This window comes from Syngnathoides biaculeatus, chromosome 17 (assembly GCF_019802595.1).
Source record: "Syngnathoides biaculeatus isolate LvHL_M chromosome 17, ASM1980259v1, whole genome shotgun sequence".
NCBI lineage: Eukaryota > Metazoa > Chordata > Actinopteri > Syngnathiformes > Syngnathidae > Syngnathoides > Syngnathoides biaculeatus.
The window spans coordinates 9715334-9731469 of record NC_084656.1 but is presented as its reverse complement, the minus strand read 5'-3'; the positions used below and the strand labels follow the sequence as shown (position 1 = coordinate 9731469).

At 38.4% G+C, this 16136-nt stretch overlaps 2 protein-coding genes across 3 annotated transcripts in view; both read right to left on the bottom strand.

Annotated features, from left to right (window-relative positions):
• nup214 (nucleoporin 214) overlaps positions 1-3694 on the bottom strand; it is a 39072-nt gene extending 35378 nt beyond the window's left edge. Inside the window, exons 1-3 of the mRNA XM_061802030.1 lie at positions 3534-3694; positions 1592-1787; positions 1068-1222 (exon numbers count right to left, since the gene is read on the bottom strand). Coding sequence (XP_061658014.1) covers positions 1068-1222; positions 1592-1787; positions 3534-3575 — 393 coding nt within the window. The 5' untranslated portion in view covers positions 3576-3694. The remainder of the gene's footprint in view (positions 1-1067; positions 1223-1591; positions 1788-3533) is intronic.
• A 796-nt stretch (positions 3695-4490) lies between these two features.
• The window catches only part of LOC133490658 (nucleus accumbens-associated protein 2), a 66904-nt gene continuing 55258 nt past the window's right edge, over positions 4491-16136 (bottom strand). For both annotated transcript variants that reach the window (XM_061801001.1, XM_061801002.1), the window contains exons 5-7: positions 14725-14830; positions 14478-14575; positions 4491-13419 (exon numbers count right to left, since the gene is read on the bottom strand). In XM_061801001.1, coding sequence (XP_061656985.1) covers positions 12902-13419; positions 14478-14575; positions 14725-14830 — 722 coding nt within the window. In that variant the 3' untranslated portion in view covers positions 4491-12901. The remainder of the gene's footprint in view (positions 13420-14477; positions 14576-14724; positions 14831-16136) is intronic.

Genomic DNA, 16136 nt, shown 5'->3' with positions numbered 1-16136 from the left:
CCTAAAACACAGTTGACTGTCTCCGATGGATTAAAGCTTGTGGAAGACCTCACATATAACTCAGTGTGAAAAATATCAACAAACACAAGGCTGTATGTTCGAAGGTAAGTGAGGGAGAAGTATCTTCTCTGAGTTTGACTGAAGTATTATCAGTACTTTATACATTGCAGGAGAACAACTTTCACTTTGTTAGTGTTTCAGTGACCCGCTGAATGAAGTGTGTAATGTTTTATGCCGATGAGTCGGGTTCGTGATACGTAAATGAACCATGTCATGCAAGGGAAATGTCTATTTGCCTATTTGTATCACATCAGACTTTTAAGACAGAGCACTGGATTTGATTACGAGCCAAGTCAAATGAATACACCAGCTCACTACAATGATATTACTTGTGATCTTTCCAAGTGAAAAATGCTTTACATGCGCAGAACGATTCCACTATTTTATCCTGTTGGATTTCAATATGTAGTTTGTGAGGCGTCAAACTATTTTGGATCAATTGCCAACGTTTCACTGTAACTCTGACATTCCGTCCTGCTCCGTCCAAACTCTTAATTCCGTGTACCTATCCTTGCGTGAAATAGTTGAGACCTCTCTGTAGAACTCTCTTGGACAAGTTTGACGCATTTGGCAAAAAACATACCCCAATATTATCTGGAATACGAGATTCAGAATCGACTTAAAACATGTTTTGTTCTATGGCCATTTTAGAAGCTTGTGGGACATGGTGAAGGGGGGGGGGGAGCTGAAGATCACCATCGGAAAGGTCCATTACCCCGTAGGCTTGCTTGTGAGGCAACCAAGAATGCTTACTAGTATGAGGAAGTGTGCCAGGCTTGTGGCACTGACATCACAGGCTCATTGTTCTGACCTAATCGCGGCCGAGCTAAAATCTGCTGGAAATGCTCAGAAAATAAGCCTATAGTAATGATTCATTTTAAGGGGTATTTTTTTCTGCATTGTTTTCACCCCAGAACTATAAAATAAGTGCCAATGATCAGAGCATTAGAGAGGTATTTCAATGGTCTCCCGCCTCAGTCTGTCAGTTTCGTGACCCATGTGGTTACCTCGTTCACGAAGGTGCGGACGTCGAAGAAGCTAACAGACACCGTGGCTTCCTCCGAGGCGCCGCATACAGACAATGTAAGCTCGTCACTGCTGAGCGCTATGTGATGCAGCGCTAAGTCAACCTTCACCTCCACCAATGCTGCGATTCCATCAACTAGAACAAAACAAAAGATGACCTGAGAATAAGGTTCAAGTGAAACGAAACAGAGTGGCACCTTGAATTATGACCTCAACGTCTTTTTCAAGTTACGAGGAGTCGCTGGGTCAATTCTTTCCTTTGTGTTGAGGGGGTAAAAAAAGTGACTTACGAGTGACCTTTTTTTTTTTTTTTAAACTGTGGGCACTTCTGGGTAATACACAATAGAATTATATTTTTTCCCATTAAAAATATGTTTTAAAAAATTGTGATGAACGAGCGAATAGCATTTCTATTCATTTGAATGTCAAAAGTTTATTCGATTTTTTTGGGGTTTAAATGAAATTCGTAAGTCATGGTACCACTGTTCTTTTAAACCATTGATACCTATCGTGTTGGAGGTGCCGTCCTGTTTGTCAGCGGCGAGGATGTCTTGCGTCCGGTAGACCTTGAACATCTCGCCAGAGCCGGCGAACGTCAGGCCGAACTTGTTTGAGATGGCGAGCAAGCTAGAACGCTCCCTTGGCATTTCTCCCGAAGGTTCGAAAACTTTGGCTTTTTTCATCTGTCGGAACTGAAAGTCCTGGAAGCAAGAAGCAGACTTTTATAGAAAACACACATCTGCTCACAGTAGCGCTTGTCCTCACAAGGTTTGTGTGGGAGCTGAAGCCTATCTGTAGGAATAATTGTGAATATATATATCATACATCAACTTCCAATAATGAAATGCTTTGCTCTGCTTTAGATAACGTGGCAGTCGCTTAACAGTAGATAGCACAAGAACAAGAACATCTAACCATCAGAACTGTTAGAACCAGGAGCACCAGTTGTCTGTTAAAGAAATGATGACCACACATGTACTCAGCAATCTTCCACACACAAACAAACAAGTACACTTTGTTTCCAACTATGTTTTGATCCCCTGTCTCCTTTTGGTAACATCCATGTAAATAAGGGACGTTTTGAAACCAAATAGAGTTTCTGAGGATAGGATAAGGAGAGAGTGCAGTGGTGAATTGTACGAGACAGTTTCTCTCCTCTCTCCTCGGGAGCTGTCAAACACGAACTTGGTGTCTTTGGTTCTTTTTATGTCTTGTTTAATGAATGTCTAATTGGTAAACCTGACACTATCCCAGCCAACTTTGGGTGAAACAACCTGCACTCATCATTAGGCACATATACATGAACAATCATTCACTGCACACAAGTCTTCAATCAAACAAATGTGCATGCTTTTAGAATGTGGGAAAAAGCCCAAGTATCTGGAAAAAACAATGGCCAAGAATGGGGAGAACATAAAAACTATATACTGAAAGACTGAAGGATGTGGAGAACAGACAAAGTATACACTATGGCTGGAGCAGAGATTTTAATGAAAAACCTCAGAACTGTGAGGGAGATCTGCTCGAGACTGCAACCAAAACAAATTGCATATGCATAATGCGTCTCATTGGGGAAAAAAAACCTACCTGAATAGTTATTTGTTTTCTTGTACATTTGTAAGTTTGGTAAGTGCTGGGAGCACTCAATTCTGGTCTTACGTGTTGCAAGCTTTATAAATGTAGACTCAGTGGAAATTCGACCATCTGTCACTGTACCACGTTTCACTCCCCACATTGTAAAACACGACGTGTTTGTTCAAGTCAAAGTAAAAAAACTTCACACCATTTGTAACTTTTGGTCTATTTAGCCAGTTACGTTTTGTGGCATATAATCAACTATCTTATGTGAAATACCTTCAAAATCTGCGGAAATAGTTACATCTTTTTAATTTTGAGGCAAGACTGAATTTCTGAATCTGTTCTCAATTGCCTTACCGGGATGAATTAAGGCTGGATAAATTACAAAAGCAACTGCTTGGAAAGTGGATGGATGGAATACACACTGGTAAGTCCAAAATCAATTTTAGTATCCTATTTTGACAGAAAAAGATGTCGTGTACCACATGCATTTTGTCCCATATGTACAAAAGAAAATAATTTTTAAATCGTTTCCCTTGTGTTTTTTGGCGTTAATTTGGGGCGAATTAATGATATTTGGACGATTTTCACAGTTGTTCAAAGTCCATCCAAAACATATAAAAATTAATTGATTGATTGATTGATTGTGCATTACGAGGTAGCGAGCTACGGCTTGAAAGTAACTTTTAACGCTACTTGCTGCGTTAGTCTGCGATCCTAACACGCCTCCGTAAAAGCGGCTGAGTTACGGTTCATTAAAACAAAGTGGTCAGTCATTTGATGACATTTAAGTGAATGCTTGAATGCTAGCGAACAGCAGCTAGCTCATGCTAAATCGTCCATGTAGCATCAGAAGATGAGAAGTTTACCTTCATTTCCCTCTCGGGAGGGGAGTCCGCGTCGTCGCTCATTTTGAAGCACGCAGATGTAAAACTCCAAATCGAGAAATCTTTTCTCGTGCAAATTTTCAATTTCAGGGTGAAATATTACTACGGGACCGTCGCATGTGTTACGTCATTAGTACCGCAGGACGACGAAATCGATGCCAGAGATGGGCTTTACTTGTATTTGAATATATGGAAATATTTTCATCAAATTACTGGTGATAGTTATTGTTTGATTTGAACATGTATAAAAACAATAGAAGTAGAGAAACAAACGCTCGACAACCAATCGATGCCTGAGATACTTTTTGCTGTTGAGTGGCTCGAGACGTGCTTGTAAATAAATAGAAATTGTTTCACGAATTTGCTGGTGATTATTATAACTTTATTCAAATGTGTTCTGTCTCATAAAAATATATATTTAAAAAAAAGCGCTGGCACGAACACAGCATGAGCAATCGATTTCAGCACTGCATTTTAAAGTTGAGTGGTCACCAAGGCTTGTAAATAAGACTGTGGCGTTAATAAAACTTTTTAAATTTTGTGTTATTCTTAGATTTGAATTCAAATTCAAATACCGTTGAAAAAGAACATTAAAAAAATAATCCAAGTGTTGGGGAGTGTTTTCTCCACTACAGCGTTTGGCTACACTAAGGATGACCAATCAATCCCAGAGATGTAAGCATAACTAATTGATTTTTCTGTTTTAATTCTGCAGATAGGTGATGAAAATACATCAAAACCTTTTTTTTTTTTAATCATGCCTAAATTCCAACTGCATCATTTTTTTAGCATCGCAACACAGCGATGAGCATATTAAAATATGTATCATAATTTTAAATTAATGATAACCAAACCTACTTACTGCGACATAAAGCAGGAATGAAACATTATTTATAATTCCAAGTTGACAAATGAATAAGCATTGTGAAGTCAGGGCTTTTTTTTTATTAGAAAGCAGATTTTTCTGTATTGCATTGAAAGAAATCAGGAATCTTGGACTACACAACTGGTGATGGGACACACCATGATGGGAATGAACAGTCTATTTTTCTTAATGCAACATCAAAAACAGCAACTTGCATTTTTATCTTGTATATATATTATAGTTATTATTAATGCTGTCAGAAGGCGCATAAACATTTTTCATCCTTTTTAAAATGTAAAAGCAACACTGAAATCGTCCCATTCGAGATAGGTCAAAGCTGGCTAATGAAGAACTTCCATGATTAAAATGTGGAGTTGCGTGACAAAAGTCTTTTCTCCATATTGAGGTCAGCCTAGTGGAGCTTTTAGGAGTCCTGGTCCAAAGCACCAAGAAATCAGTCCCAAGAATGAGTCTGTCTTTATCATCTTCGTGTCCCTCCCAAGTATTAAGATTGGCAAAAGAGGAGGATGACTCGCAAAAAAAAAAAAAAGCAAGAGCACAGCAGTTCAAGTCACGTCCTCCCAGAGTGCATCCATCCACACATCCTGATTGTCAGCGCTCAGAACACATGGCTTAAAAAATGTGCGACTTTCTCGTTTTTTTTCCATGACACGCTTTTTTCCTTTTTTTAAAATTCTAAATTAAAGCAGGATTTCCAAAACTGAGGCTCACAGACCCTAAATTAGTCAAAGGGGCGTTTTCATTTGGATAGGACGAGCAATAGACATTATTTCGGCTTGTCCCGTTAGGCCCTTTATTTATTTATTGGGGGGTGGGGTGGGATCAGTAATTATTAAAGCAAACATACTGTTTATCATACTAATCCTGTGAGGCAGACACTCTAACCAGTCTACTGTGTTGGCTAACTTAGTCTTGGTCAAAACAACAAAAAAAACCCTCCGACTTTTCAATTCCTAGATTTACTTTTCCCGCCTAATTCAAGTCATTGAGTTTTAATGATGTGAGCAAAGCAATGTAATAACCTATTTATAAACAATGACCCCTAAATTACATTGGCCCAAAGTGAGGAACAGGGACCCAAAATGTATTAATTGATCCTTGTCGATCGGTAATTTGTATTTTTTGAGCGGAGTGATTGGGAAATCCTGCCTGAAATCCCTCTAAAGTGCTGGTTCAAGGAGAAATACATACACATTCAAACATTTGCGTGCATTTTCTTTTTTTCCCTCCTTTCTCTTCTCAAAAAGTCTGCTGAAGATTCAAATGCATCAACCAGGGAGTTACTCGACATATATTCCGTGCTCTCTTTTCGCTGTACACACGCACCAAAAACAAAAACATAAAACATTCACTAAAAAGGCCCAACAAAGTGTTGTTGTTGACGAGAAAAGAAGCCAGCCTGCTGCGACACTTCACAGTCTTGTGTTTAAAGTAGCATAATACACGGTGCATAAAAGGTCAGAGGTTTCTTCGGGTTAGCTTTGAATGGCATGCATCTGGATGGTAAAAGCGCTCCCTCTTTTTGCATATCAACTTTTTTCTTTTTTTGAAGTCTGACACCGCCCTTTTGTTTACAAACATCAATGAACGAGTGTGAAGTTATTTGAAGGGAAAAGTGAAGAAAGTGAGCATTTGAATGGACCACAAAAGTCTTTCGGGGGGCTTTCTCTTTCAGTCAGTACAAAGTTTCTCATGACATTCTCAGGCTATCGTGACGACAAAAAAATAAAAATAAAAAAAAAAAAAAGAAGAAACACTTGAATTTTTTTTTTTTAAAGGATGTTTTTTTTCTAAGATGATACCACTTTACAATACACCTGAATAGTTTATATGTAGATTATTATTGAATTAACATGGCCTCAAACCATTAAGATTTAAACTTTACAATAAAACAATATTTTGTGTATGATAAGTATTTTTTTTACATTGCTGTTATTAGTAATTTATAAAAATACAGTTGGAAATTTAGACATTTTGGGAATTAGAATAGCAGTCAATTGTTTTTTAATAAACAAATGCAACTATTGGGAATATTTTTGATCATATTGCAAAATACTTTGAAAAATGTATTTCTTGGCTTGTTACCTTCACAAAATGTGAATTCATATCTATTACTGCTTACCATTTGCAACTTTGTGAAATAATTATAATTTTCCCATCTAGTCCCTTTGATTTTTTTAAGGCAAGCCATTTACAAGTGTTGTAGTGATTTCATTAAAAAAAAAATCCATATGGAAACAATATTGTAAAGTGGTACCGCATATTTTTCTGTATTGACGACCACCCCCTTTGTCTTTATAAAAAAAAAAAAACTTGATCAGCCATGATCAATAATACATTGGGTAAAACAAGCCATTTTGGAGGTCAGGTTTCGTAAAATTGCAGCTTTAGTAAAAAAAATAAAATAAAATAAAATTGCATTTAATTCAGTCTTGGTGGGCATCATTGACGCACACTCACAGTCACAGTCTAAGGCACAGCTTCACACTCCTTTACCACAGTGTAGCATTCCCATAATATTCTTTGTTCATTTATCATTTAATCTTACTTGGTTTCGTCATCCACCAAAATAATGAGTGCATGGTGTACAAAAATGCACTTGAAAAACAGCTCCAGGTTTCAAATTAAGGAACTCAAAATATAGTAAAATATAAATAATCAGGTCAATTATTCAAAGGCAATTCCCACTGAACTTCAATATTTCCTCAAATAGTGGCCAAAGTTGTTAATTTATTATTTTAAGGTTATTCAGGGCTTTAATAGGAATAGATCAATGGAGTATTGTGCCAGTACTTCGGGGATTTTGTTTAACCCTGGAATGTGCGGGGTGCAAAGTCGACAAAGTAAATTTCTGCCTTGGGAGGTAGCCCACTGGTGTATCAGAAGCTCAACAGAGGCCCCTTTTGGACTGCCTGAAACATCAAACACATCTGCTGTCTGCATAAAGTGATGATGAAGACGCAGCAATTTTATTTAAGAGGTAGTAACAGAGCTGTGAAGAAGGCCCAATGTCACTTACAAGTATGGCCCCTTTCACACTGCCGGTCAAACAGCATTTTTTTTTTCATTATTTTTAATATATTGTAGAAAATGAATTAACCAGGGGGTCAAAAGTCAACCTGGCAATTTTCTACTTTTGGAGGTAGTATCAGAAGTGGGATGTAACCTGTGTTAAAAGCCACTTTACTCCACCTTTGATCAATTTCTTTGATCCCTGGACTGAAACCGAGACAAAATAGGGGCACTAAAGTTGACCAGGCAATTTTCCGCTTTTGGAGGTAGTAACAGAGGCAGGTTACCACCTATGTGTAAAGCCCTACTTATGTTGGGTGCAAAAGATGTATTTTTTTTCCACCTCTTAATTTTTTACTGTGTCAATATAAATACAACACAACAGGGATTGGGGAAGGGGAAGTCAACCTGAAAATTTTTTTACTTCGGAGGTAGTCGAGCCATAGCAGGCTGGGATTGCACCTGTGTTAAAGCCCCTTTAAAGCTGCTTTCAACAGTCAGGTATCTGCATTTGTATCTTTTTTCATGTTCTGGTACCTTCAGAGGTAGTACCAGAGTCATTATGGCATCAAACAATGCCAAGATGAATGGAACCAAAGCAAAATAAGGGGGATGAAGTCAACGTGGCAACTTTCTGCCTTCGGAGGTAGCAATAATTTGCCTGCCTTTGTCATTGTCACTTTTCTGTATACATGGCACAAATTGATTTATTTTACCTTTTTTTTTTTATCCAGACAAATTGAAAACAGAACCTAACCCCATCTGCAATGTCAACCCGGCGATACGGAATGGGAGGTGGAATGATGACGGCTCAGCAATATACTAATGAGGCAGCGCCTGCGTTTAAAACTCCTTTGACGTTGCCTTCAAAAAGTCATTTTTCCCTTTTTTGTGTTCAGTATGGAGCACGGAACAGGCGTCGGGGGTGGGGGGTGGGCACTCAAAGTCGGTAGTCTCAAAGCTGTACAAGTGCCAGGAAATCACATGTGGACAAGAGAAATCTGGAGCCTGGATTTTAACATCTGACAATGAAAGCAATTGTCGCTGTCCGCTGAGTATTTGTACATCACACCAGATGCCGGCACTTACGTCATCAAATCAAGTTTGTGGGTTGCTCTGCAAAAGGACACACATGATTGTGGAAATATCCCACCTTTCCTGGCTTCTACATAAAGGTAGAAGAATTCTGGGTCTTTTGTTGTGTGGTCATTTTGTGTTCTCTGTGTGTAAAAGAGGCTATTGACACCTGCTCGAAGTCAGTCTTGAAGTTAGCAGTCAAGGTGCACAGCTGTAAGACCTTTCCTTTGGGAGTTTTTAAGGGACCTATGCACCTGGTGATAAACAGGCACAGCGTCTACTAAAGGGGAGGCCATTATATGAGGAAATATACAAGTACATCTCAAAGTAGAAACTCTAGAAAAGTTCATTTAATTCAGTAGCTCACTACGATAATTGATACTCAGAGTCCCCTCGAAAAGTATCACAACGGCAAGGTCAATTGTTTTGTTTTTTGTTGTATACGGAACACATTTGGGTTTCAGATCAAAAGATATGAGGAAAAAAAAAAAGTTCTGAATTCCAACTTTTATTTCATATTTACAGCTCAATGTATGTAACAACTGAGGATAGACCACCCACGTTTCAAGTGAGCAAAGGTATTGTGACTTGAAAAAAGGTATTGTGACTTAAGGGTGTTTCTAGTAGCTCGGGTATTATCTTTTAGACTGATTGCTTGAACATTACAGAGATGAGCCAAAAAAGCTTTGGATAGGTTTTATGGGCTAATGAGCCCAAGATTAACTTTTACTAAAGTAATGTAATGGCCAAAATGTGGAAAAAAAGGCTCTACGTATGATCCAAAACACACAACTTCATCTGTGAAGCCTGGTGGAAGTAATGTCATGGCTTATGCTTGCATGGCCGCTTCTAGAATGGGCTCACCAGTCTTTATTGATGACTTAACTCATGATGGTTGTCACGTATGTATAACACATCTGACAATGAGGTTACTTGAACCTGAAAAAAAAAGATAATTTCCAGAAAAATGCATCCAAACGGGACTAACTTCATCATGTAACAAAACAATGACACAAAACACACTGTGAACACAACAAAGGACTTCATCAGGAAGAGAAAGTAAAAGGACATGGACTTGCCAAGTCAATCATCGGACCTTAACCCAATAGAGCATGCATCCCCCCCGCCTGAAGAGGAGACTGAATAAGAAGAACCACCCTAAGAAACAAACAAGAACTGAAGAGGTTGCAGTAAAGACCGGGAAAAGGATTTCAAACAAAGAATGAAACAGTCCAGTGAAGTCAATGGGTCGCAGTTATTGCAAGCAGTCACGGTTATGGCACGAAAATATTAAATGTTCACTTTAAATGTATTTAATATTTCCTGTTCCGATAATTTCATCTAAAAGACAACCCCCAAGCAACTAGAAACACCCATCAGTCAGGTTCCAATAATTTTGCACACTTGAAAAGTGAGTAACTTCAAACAAAAGGTGCTCTGTCCCGAGTTGTTTAACACAACTGGTTGTAACTACCATGAAATAAAAGATGGAATTCTAAACTTTTATCAAGTACATCTTTTGATCTAAATCCCAACTGTCTTCAGTATAGGAATTGCCCTTGCAGTTCCAATGCTTTTGAAGGGGACTGTGGATAACATTTTTAAGCGGGCAAATTCCTACTTTCTATATTAAATGTTTTTTTTTTCTGAAATATGGTAATTTCACAATGGTGAATTTGAATTTCATTAGTTATAATCAACACAAAATCATAGTTATAGATTGTCTTTTTAAATTGAACTCCAGTAGTGAAATAAAGACACTTGCTGTAACACTCAAATTCACTCAAAGGATGTGTACGGGTCATTTTAGGAGTGCTAAAAGCAGCAGATGCTCCTCATTCAAATTTGACCACATGGGTGGAAAAGGCCAAATACCTACTCTGGAAGACTGTTCAGGAAAATTTACTGAAGCAGAGCTCAAAATTTACATTCAGCCATTCTAGTCTATGCTAGCTCTGTTCTAAGTGACATTTGAGAAAAAAAACAACTGTAAACATCATTTACATCATTACCAATAGTGCAATTGCAACCCTGTACTCCCTGTGCAGGACCTCACCTCCAAATATCATTCCAAATGGCACATATCTTTTTTTTTTTTTTTTTTTTTTTTTAAATCAACACATACTGGGGATATTACAATTAATTTTGCATCGGGGGGAAATGTTACTGTTGTTTTTCAAACATGTTCGTCTGCTAATCTTATTGTGGGGGACTAAACTATAATTAAACATGAGTTGGGGACATGAATAAGTAAAACAGGATAGTATTGGATAGCATGGAAATAGAAAAGCTTGTGTGCAAGACAAATAAATAGCTCTTAAATCCATATTTGATATCACCCTCCTTTAAAAAAAAATAAAAAATTCATTCCAACGGGACACCACTTTCAGTCTGAGATTCAGTCACATCTTTCACAAGATGATTTCAAAAGTCTTTTAGAGTGCAAATGTAATAAGCCAGCAGTGTATCGATAATGATTTACCTGCCCAACCCATCAGAGGGGAAAGAACATACAATAGGATGATGGAAGGAGGAGCGTGTGTTGTAAAGGTAAAACAGGGCTTCGATTGGGAAAAACCTCCCACACTCCCGTCTAGGCGGGCTGGCAGCGTGCACCGTTGATCATGTCAAACAAGTCACTTCTGGGTCACACCCGAGTGACAACACAGAGGACGCAGAGGTAAGATCTCAGTTAGAAAATAAAATTTTAAAATAACCCCAACAGTCATTTTCTTGTATACTTGCAGTTCTCGATAGACTGGATGGTAATCACCAAGTCGGTATTCATGCATGCAATATAACATTTAGTGCATGTTCTTTTACCCTCAAGACAAGATTATTGTTGTACAAAAGCATTGTTGCGGTGCATGGTTATTTTCTTTTTTCAATGCATTGCCTAGCATTTATATTGTACGTGTGTGTGTCTGTGGGGTCAGGGTACGCGTTCCAAAAGCAGACATAGGCATCATCATACTGATACAGCACTAGAAGGATAAACACAACAGAAATGCATGGTTGTATCCCATAGGGCATCCTCGCCTAACTGTGATACTGTATATGTACGACACAACCATTTCAATGTATAAATAACATTGAATGTATGCGATCAAGTGTTAGAACTTCATGAAAATTGAAGAGAATCATTTCTGGCCCATGTTGACATCTCAAATGCTGTCACCAACTTGCAAAATTTGAACTTGTTCCAAAGAGAACCTTGGTTCGATGCGCACACAAAAAACAAGCAATTTTTTTTGCCCATATTGAGAGCACAGGTGCTGTTACCGACATTCAACACGATAATGCGACCCCCAGCAAATAAACGGGACCTGCGTTATAGACACAAAATAGCTGAAACGTCCGAATATGACACAGGATGTTGAGGCCTAAAGTAAAGAACAGAATTTGATAATAAAAGACATGGCTAACCAAGATGAAATTTACAATTGTTGGCCAATGCTGAGATCTCAAGAACTGTGACAAAAATGCCAAATTTTAACATGATACAATTAAAAATGTGACTGTGTTGTATTCTGCATACAATACATATCAGAAACGGCTAACTATGATGAAAGATAATCTTGGAAATGTTGTGCACTGTTACCATCCGACTAATTTTTCATGTGATCGAACGAAAAATTATGCTTAGTGTTTTCCACACACAAAAAAATAATAATTCAGATCTCACATTTTGTGAAAAGTATGCAGAATTTTAACTCTAGCCGAATAAAAGCATGCTCTCCGCACAAAACATTCGCAAATTTCGGGCCCTGATGAAAATTCAAATGTGATATGAACTCATAAAAAAATATCTGTACTATATACACACACACACACCACACACACACACACACACACACACACACACACACACACACACACACACACACACACACACACACACAACACACACACACACACACAATTACCAAAGGATACAATAGGTAGTAAAATATGTTCTTTCCTTAATTTCAGGTAATGTGTGAAAAAAGAACATTTGATGTTTCATGTATTTCACTTTTAGTTATCGAATAATTCCTTCCTCATTTGGAAAAGGTCTCCAGAGCTCCGGCAAGAGAGGCGCTTTTGTATACCAGTCACATTGTTATTTGTCAAGGTGAAATTCCGAGGAGTACAAGAAAGGTGAAGAATAGTGAAGCCTATTGATGCCTGTGTCTGCTCGGAGCGCTTTTTGTGAGTCAACAATGGGGTAGCTGCACAAAAGCGCCTCCGTGCACGTACATGTGCAGCAAATTCCCCTGGCGTACGATCACAAGCTTTTTGCACCGCGGAGGAAGCACAGAAAAAGAAGAGGAAAGATGGCAGAGAACAAGCAAAAGGTTAAGCATAACTTCACAAACATGTTGCGAGGGGACATTCACTGTCCATTCACCCTCAGGCCTTGTCCAAAACCTTCCTGCTCGGCCGGCGCGTCACCACAAGCTGATGCCTCGGCTGTATTGGATATCAAATTTGTCGAGGCGTCGCCAGCCTCCAAGCCGGCATCCTCCTCATCCTCCTCCTGGATTCCTCCGGCTTCCGCCTCTGAAGCCGCCGCCGCCGCTGAGCCTGGGCTGCCGTCGGTCAGCGCCGGATGAGTCCTCAGGGGGTCCTTGCGCTCAGGGTACAGCCTCTGTTCGAAGCTCTTGAAGTCACCTTCGAACGGAAGCGGCACCTGTTGCGGGTTGGCGCCCAGGCCGAGGTTCAGGCCCGCTGGTACGGCTGCGGCTCCGCTCATGGCCATGCCGCTGCGGTACACCTCCATACCGTCGGGCAGCATGGACTTAATTTTGGGCAGCCAGCGCTTGCGGACGCGCCGCGCATTGGTGCACATGTCAGCAGCAATCACATTCATTTCGCTCTCCTTGAAGTTAGGGTTGAAGTTTTGACAGTAGACTGCAACAAACATAGGAGCAACAACAAGCTCATAGCTGCACCACGTTTACATGGCAATGCCAATGCTAACCAAAACAGCAACACAGACTGAGCCATCCACCAGGATTTCACAAGAGCAGCCTGCAAGTACAGTGAAACCCCGCAATTCATGGGTGACAGTGACCAAACCGTGGCCCAGATAACAAAGATCTCAGATTCTTTCTTTTTTGCAGTCAAGGAAACATTCAATAATGTTAATTATTTAATCAGTAATTTGAAGCACAGGTCATATATTAATAACCTATTCAAAATTATTTCAATATTTCTTTTAGTAGGTTTTTAGAAGGTCCATTTTGAACGATTCTTTTTTATTTAAGACAAGGTACTAAAAGTATTAAATAAATATCAGTAATAATAATTCTGACTATATTTTACATTTGAATCAATAAACAATTTAATCATCTCTTACCTACAGTAAATGTTTATCAGAATTAATATTTATAATTATTTCATTTATTTTGTGTGCATTTAACAGGTAAAAAATATTAAATGAGTAAATAAAGAAACGGTCAAATATCTTCATATTTAAATAAAAACCTATTCATGAATGACTACTTTGTGCCATTATTGAATGTTATTTAAGTTTTTAATATTCCATTTCAGTAATTATTTACTTTATCAATGTAACAAAAAATGTAGTATAAATAAATGAATATGTATAAAAGTAATTCTTCTGTGACAATTTTAGGTCTATCCATTTGATAAGTCAATCAAAAGTATTGATGTTAGTATCTTAAAATAAATACAAATGATGGATTTCACATTAAAAATTACAAACTTGATAATGTAATAATGCATTATTAAGAAGCTTTATAATCAGTTCATTATGTAAATAATTTTATTTTATTAAGGTCTGATGAGGGTGCCCTATCTAGGTACGGTATGAGTTTATTGGTAATAATTATCACAGCCATTTAGTGTTTTAGAACGTGTTTCAAGGACAAAACACACACATATATACATATATAAAATTAATCACCTTGAGTGAGCATAGATATATTTTCTGTTGTTAAACTTACGTTTGACAGCATTGAGGACCCTGCTGTCCAGGGGTTTCCGACTGGGGTCACTGGTGGAAGAGCGGATACCAGTCCCACAGCTGTTGGCTAGAGTGTTTCTGCAATACACCACAGTTACCACATAGAGGCAGCGTTAAGCACAGTGACAGTTTGAACTGCATTGCATAACCGTGGCACACAAATGGAGTGTGAAGTGTCGTTTTGTGACTTTTACGAGACCAAAGAAATGAACACAAAGCAGTCTTACCGATCAAAGAAGGTCGCCAACAGACGACGTAGCAAGACCTTGTGTTTGATTCCGGCGCAAAGATGACAGTTCATCAACTGACCTCGTGTCATGAACACCTGCGTACCTGCAGAGTGGTGAGGAAGAAAACCATCAGCATAAATGTAATTTCACACATCAAGCTCTATTTTCTTTTGCTGCTATTGAAGTGAGCGCTTCTTCTGTCTGAGGTGCAATTCACTGTATCTGCTGTTAAATGCAATATGAAACACTTATTTAGAAAATGCATGCAAATGCAGAGGCTCTGAAATAAAAACCAAAAAAAATGTCATCCAAACCGCTCCCCTGCTACTTAATCTAACAGCATCGCTGCAAACAGAGAGGAGTTTCAACATCAACCCTATGTTAAGTTATCGATTTTTCCAACCCCCTCGCGACTTTTTCAAAAAAGCGATTTGTAAGTTTGGTTACCGCGGAGAAACAGACATACAAAAGTTTGTCAAACATATGGTGCTTATTTTGACGTGACAAAAGCAATGATTTCTCAACATGGATGAAACCTTTGACACAAAGTCTGTGCTTCCAAGCCACAAATACAGTGGTGTGAAAAAATGTTTGCTCCCTTTATGATTTATCCTTTTTTTCCAGTTTGTCACACTTAAATGCTTCCCATCATAAAACAAATCCAAATTTTGTCAACACAAAATGCAGTTTTAAAAATAAAGCTAATAAGCGAGAAAAAAATCCAAACATACATGGCCCAGTGTGAGAGAGATTGTTCCCTAAACCGAACCCAGTTGGGCCAAGATTAACAACAACTGCAATAAAGCATTTGCGATAACCTGCACTTTGGAAAAATTTTGGTGCATTCATCTTTGCAGAATTGTTGTTGTTCCACTTTTGAAGAAAGTTCACAACTGTTCATTTTTTGTCATCTGTGAATAATGGCTCTCACAGTGCTCCGCTGGAGTCCCAAAGCTTTAGAAATGGCTTTGTAAACTTCAGTTACCTTCTCATTTGATCCCGATTTTCTTTAGATCTCATCATGCTACCTATCTTTTTTAGGATCTTCTTCACGTTGTCAGACAGATCCTATTTAAGGATTTCTTGATTGGGCAAAGCCTGGGTGTGGCTGGAGAAATTGAACTCACATAGCCATGTAAATTTAGAGTTTTTAATCCTCCCTTGATAACAACAAACATTTAAATACTGTAATTTGAGTTTACTTGTGTTGTCTTGGACTACTATTAAATTTGTTTTACCATGGGAACATTCAAGTGTGACAATTATGCAAACAAACGAAAAAAAAAACAAGGAGAGAACAAACACTTTTTCCCCACACCATTGTTTTGATAAAGTAGTGTGCGTCACCTGTAGAACTACATGAGAAAAGACCAGGAGAAAAATTGCAACTACAGATAACTATTTGGTAA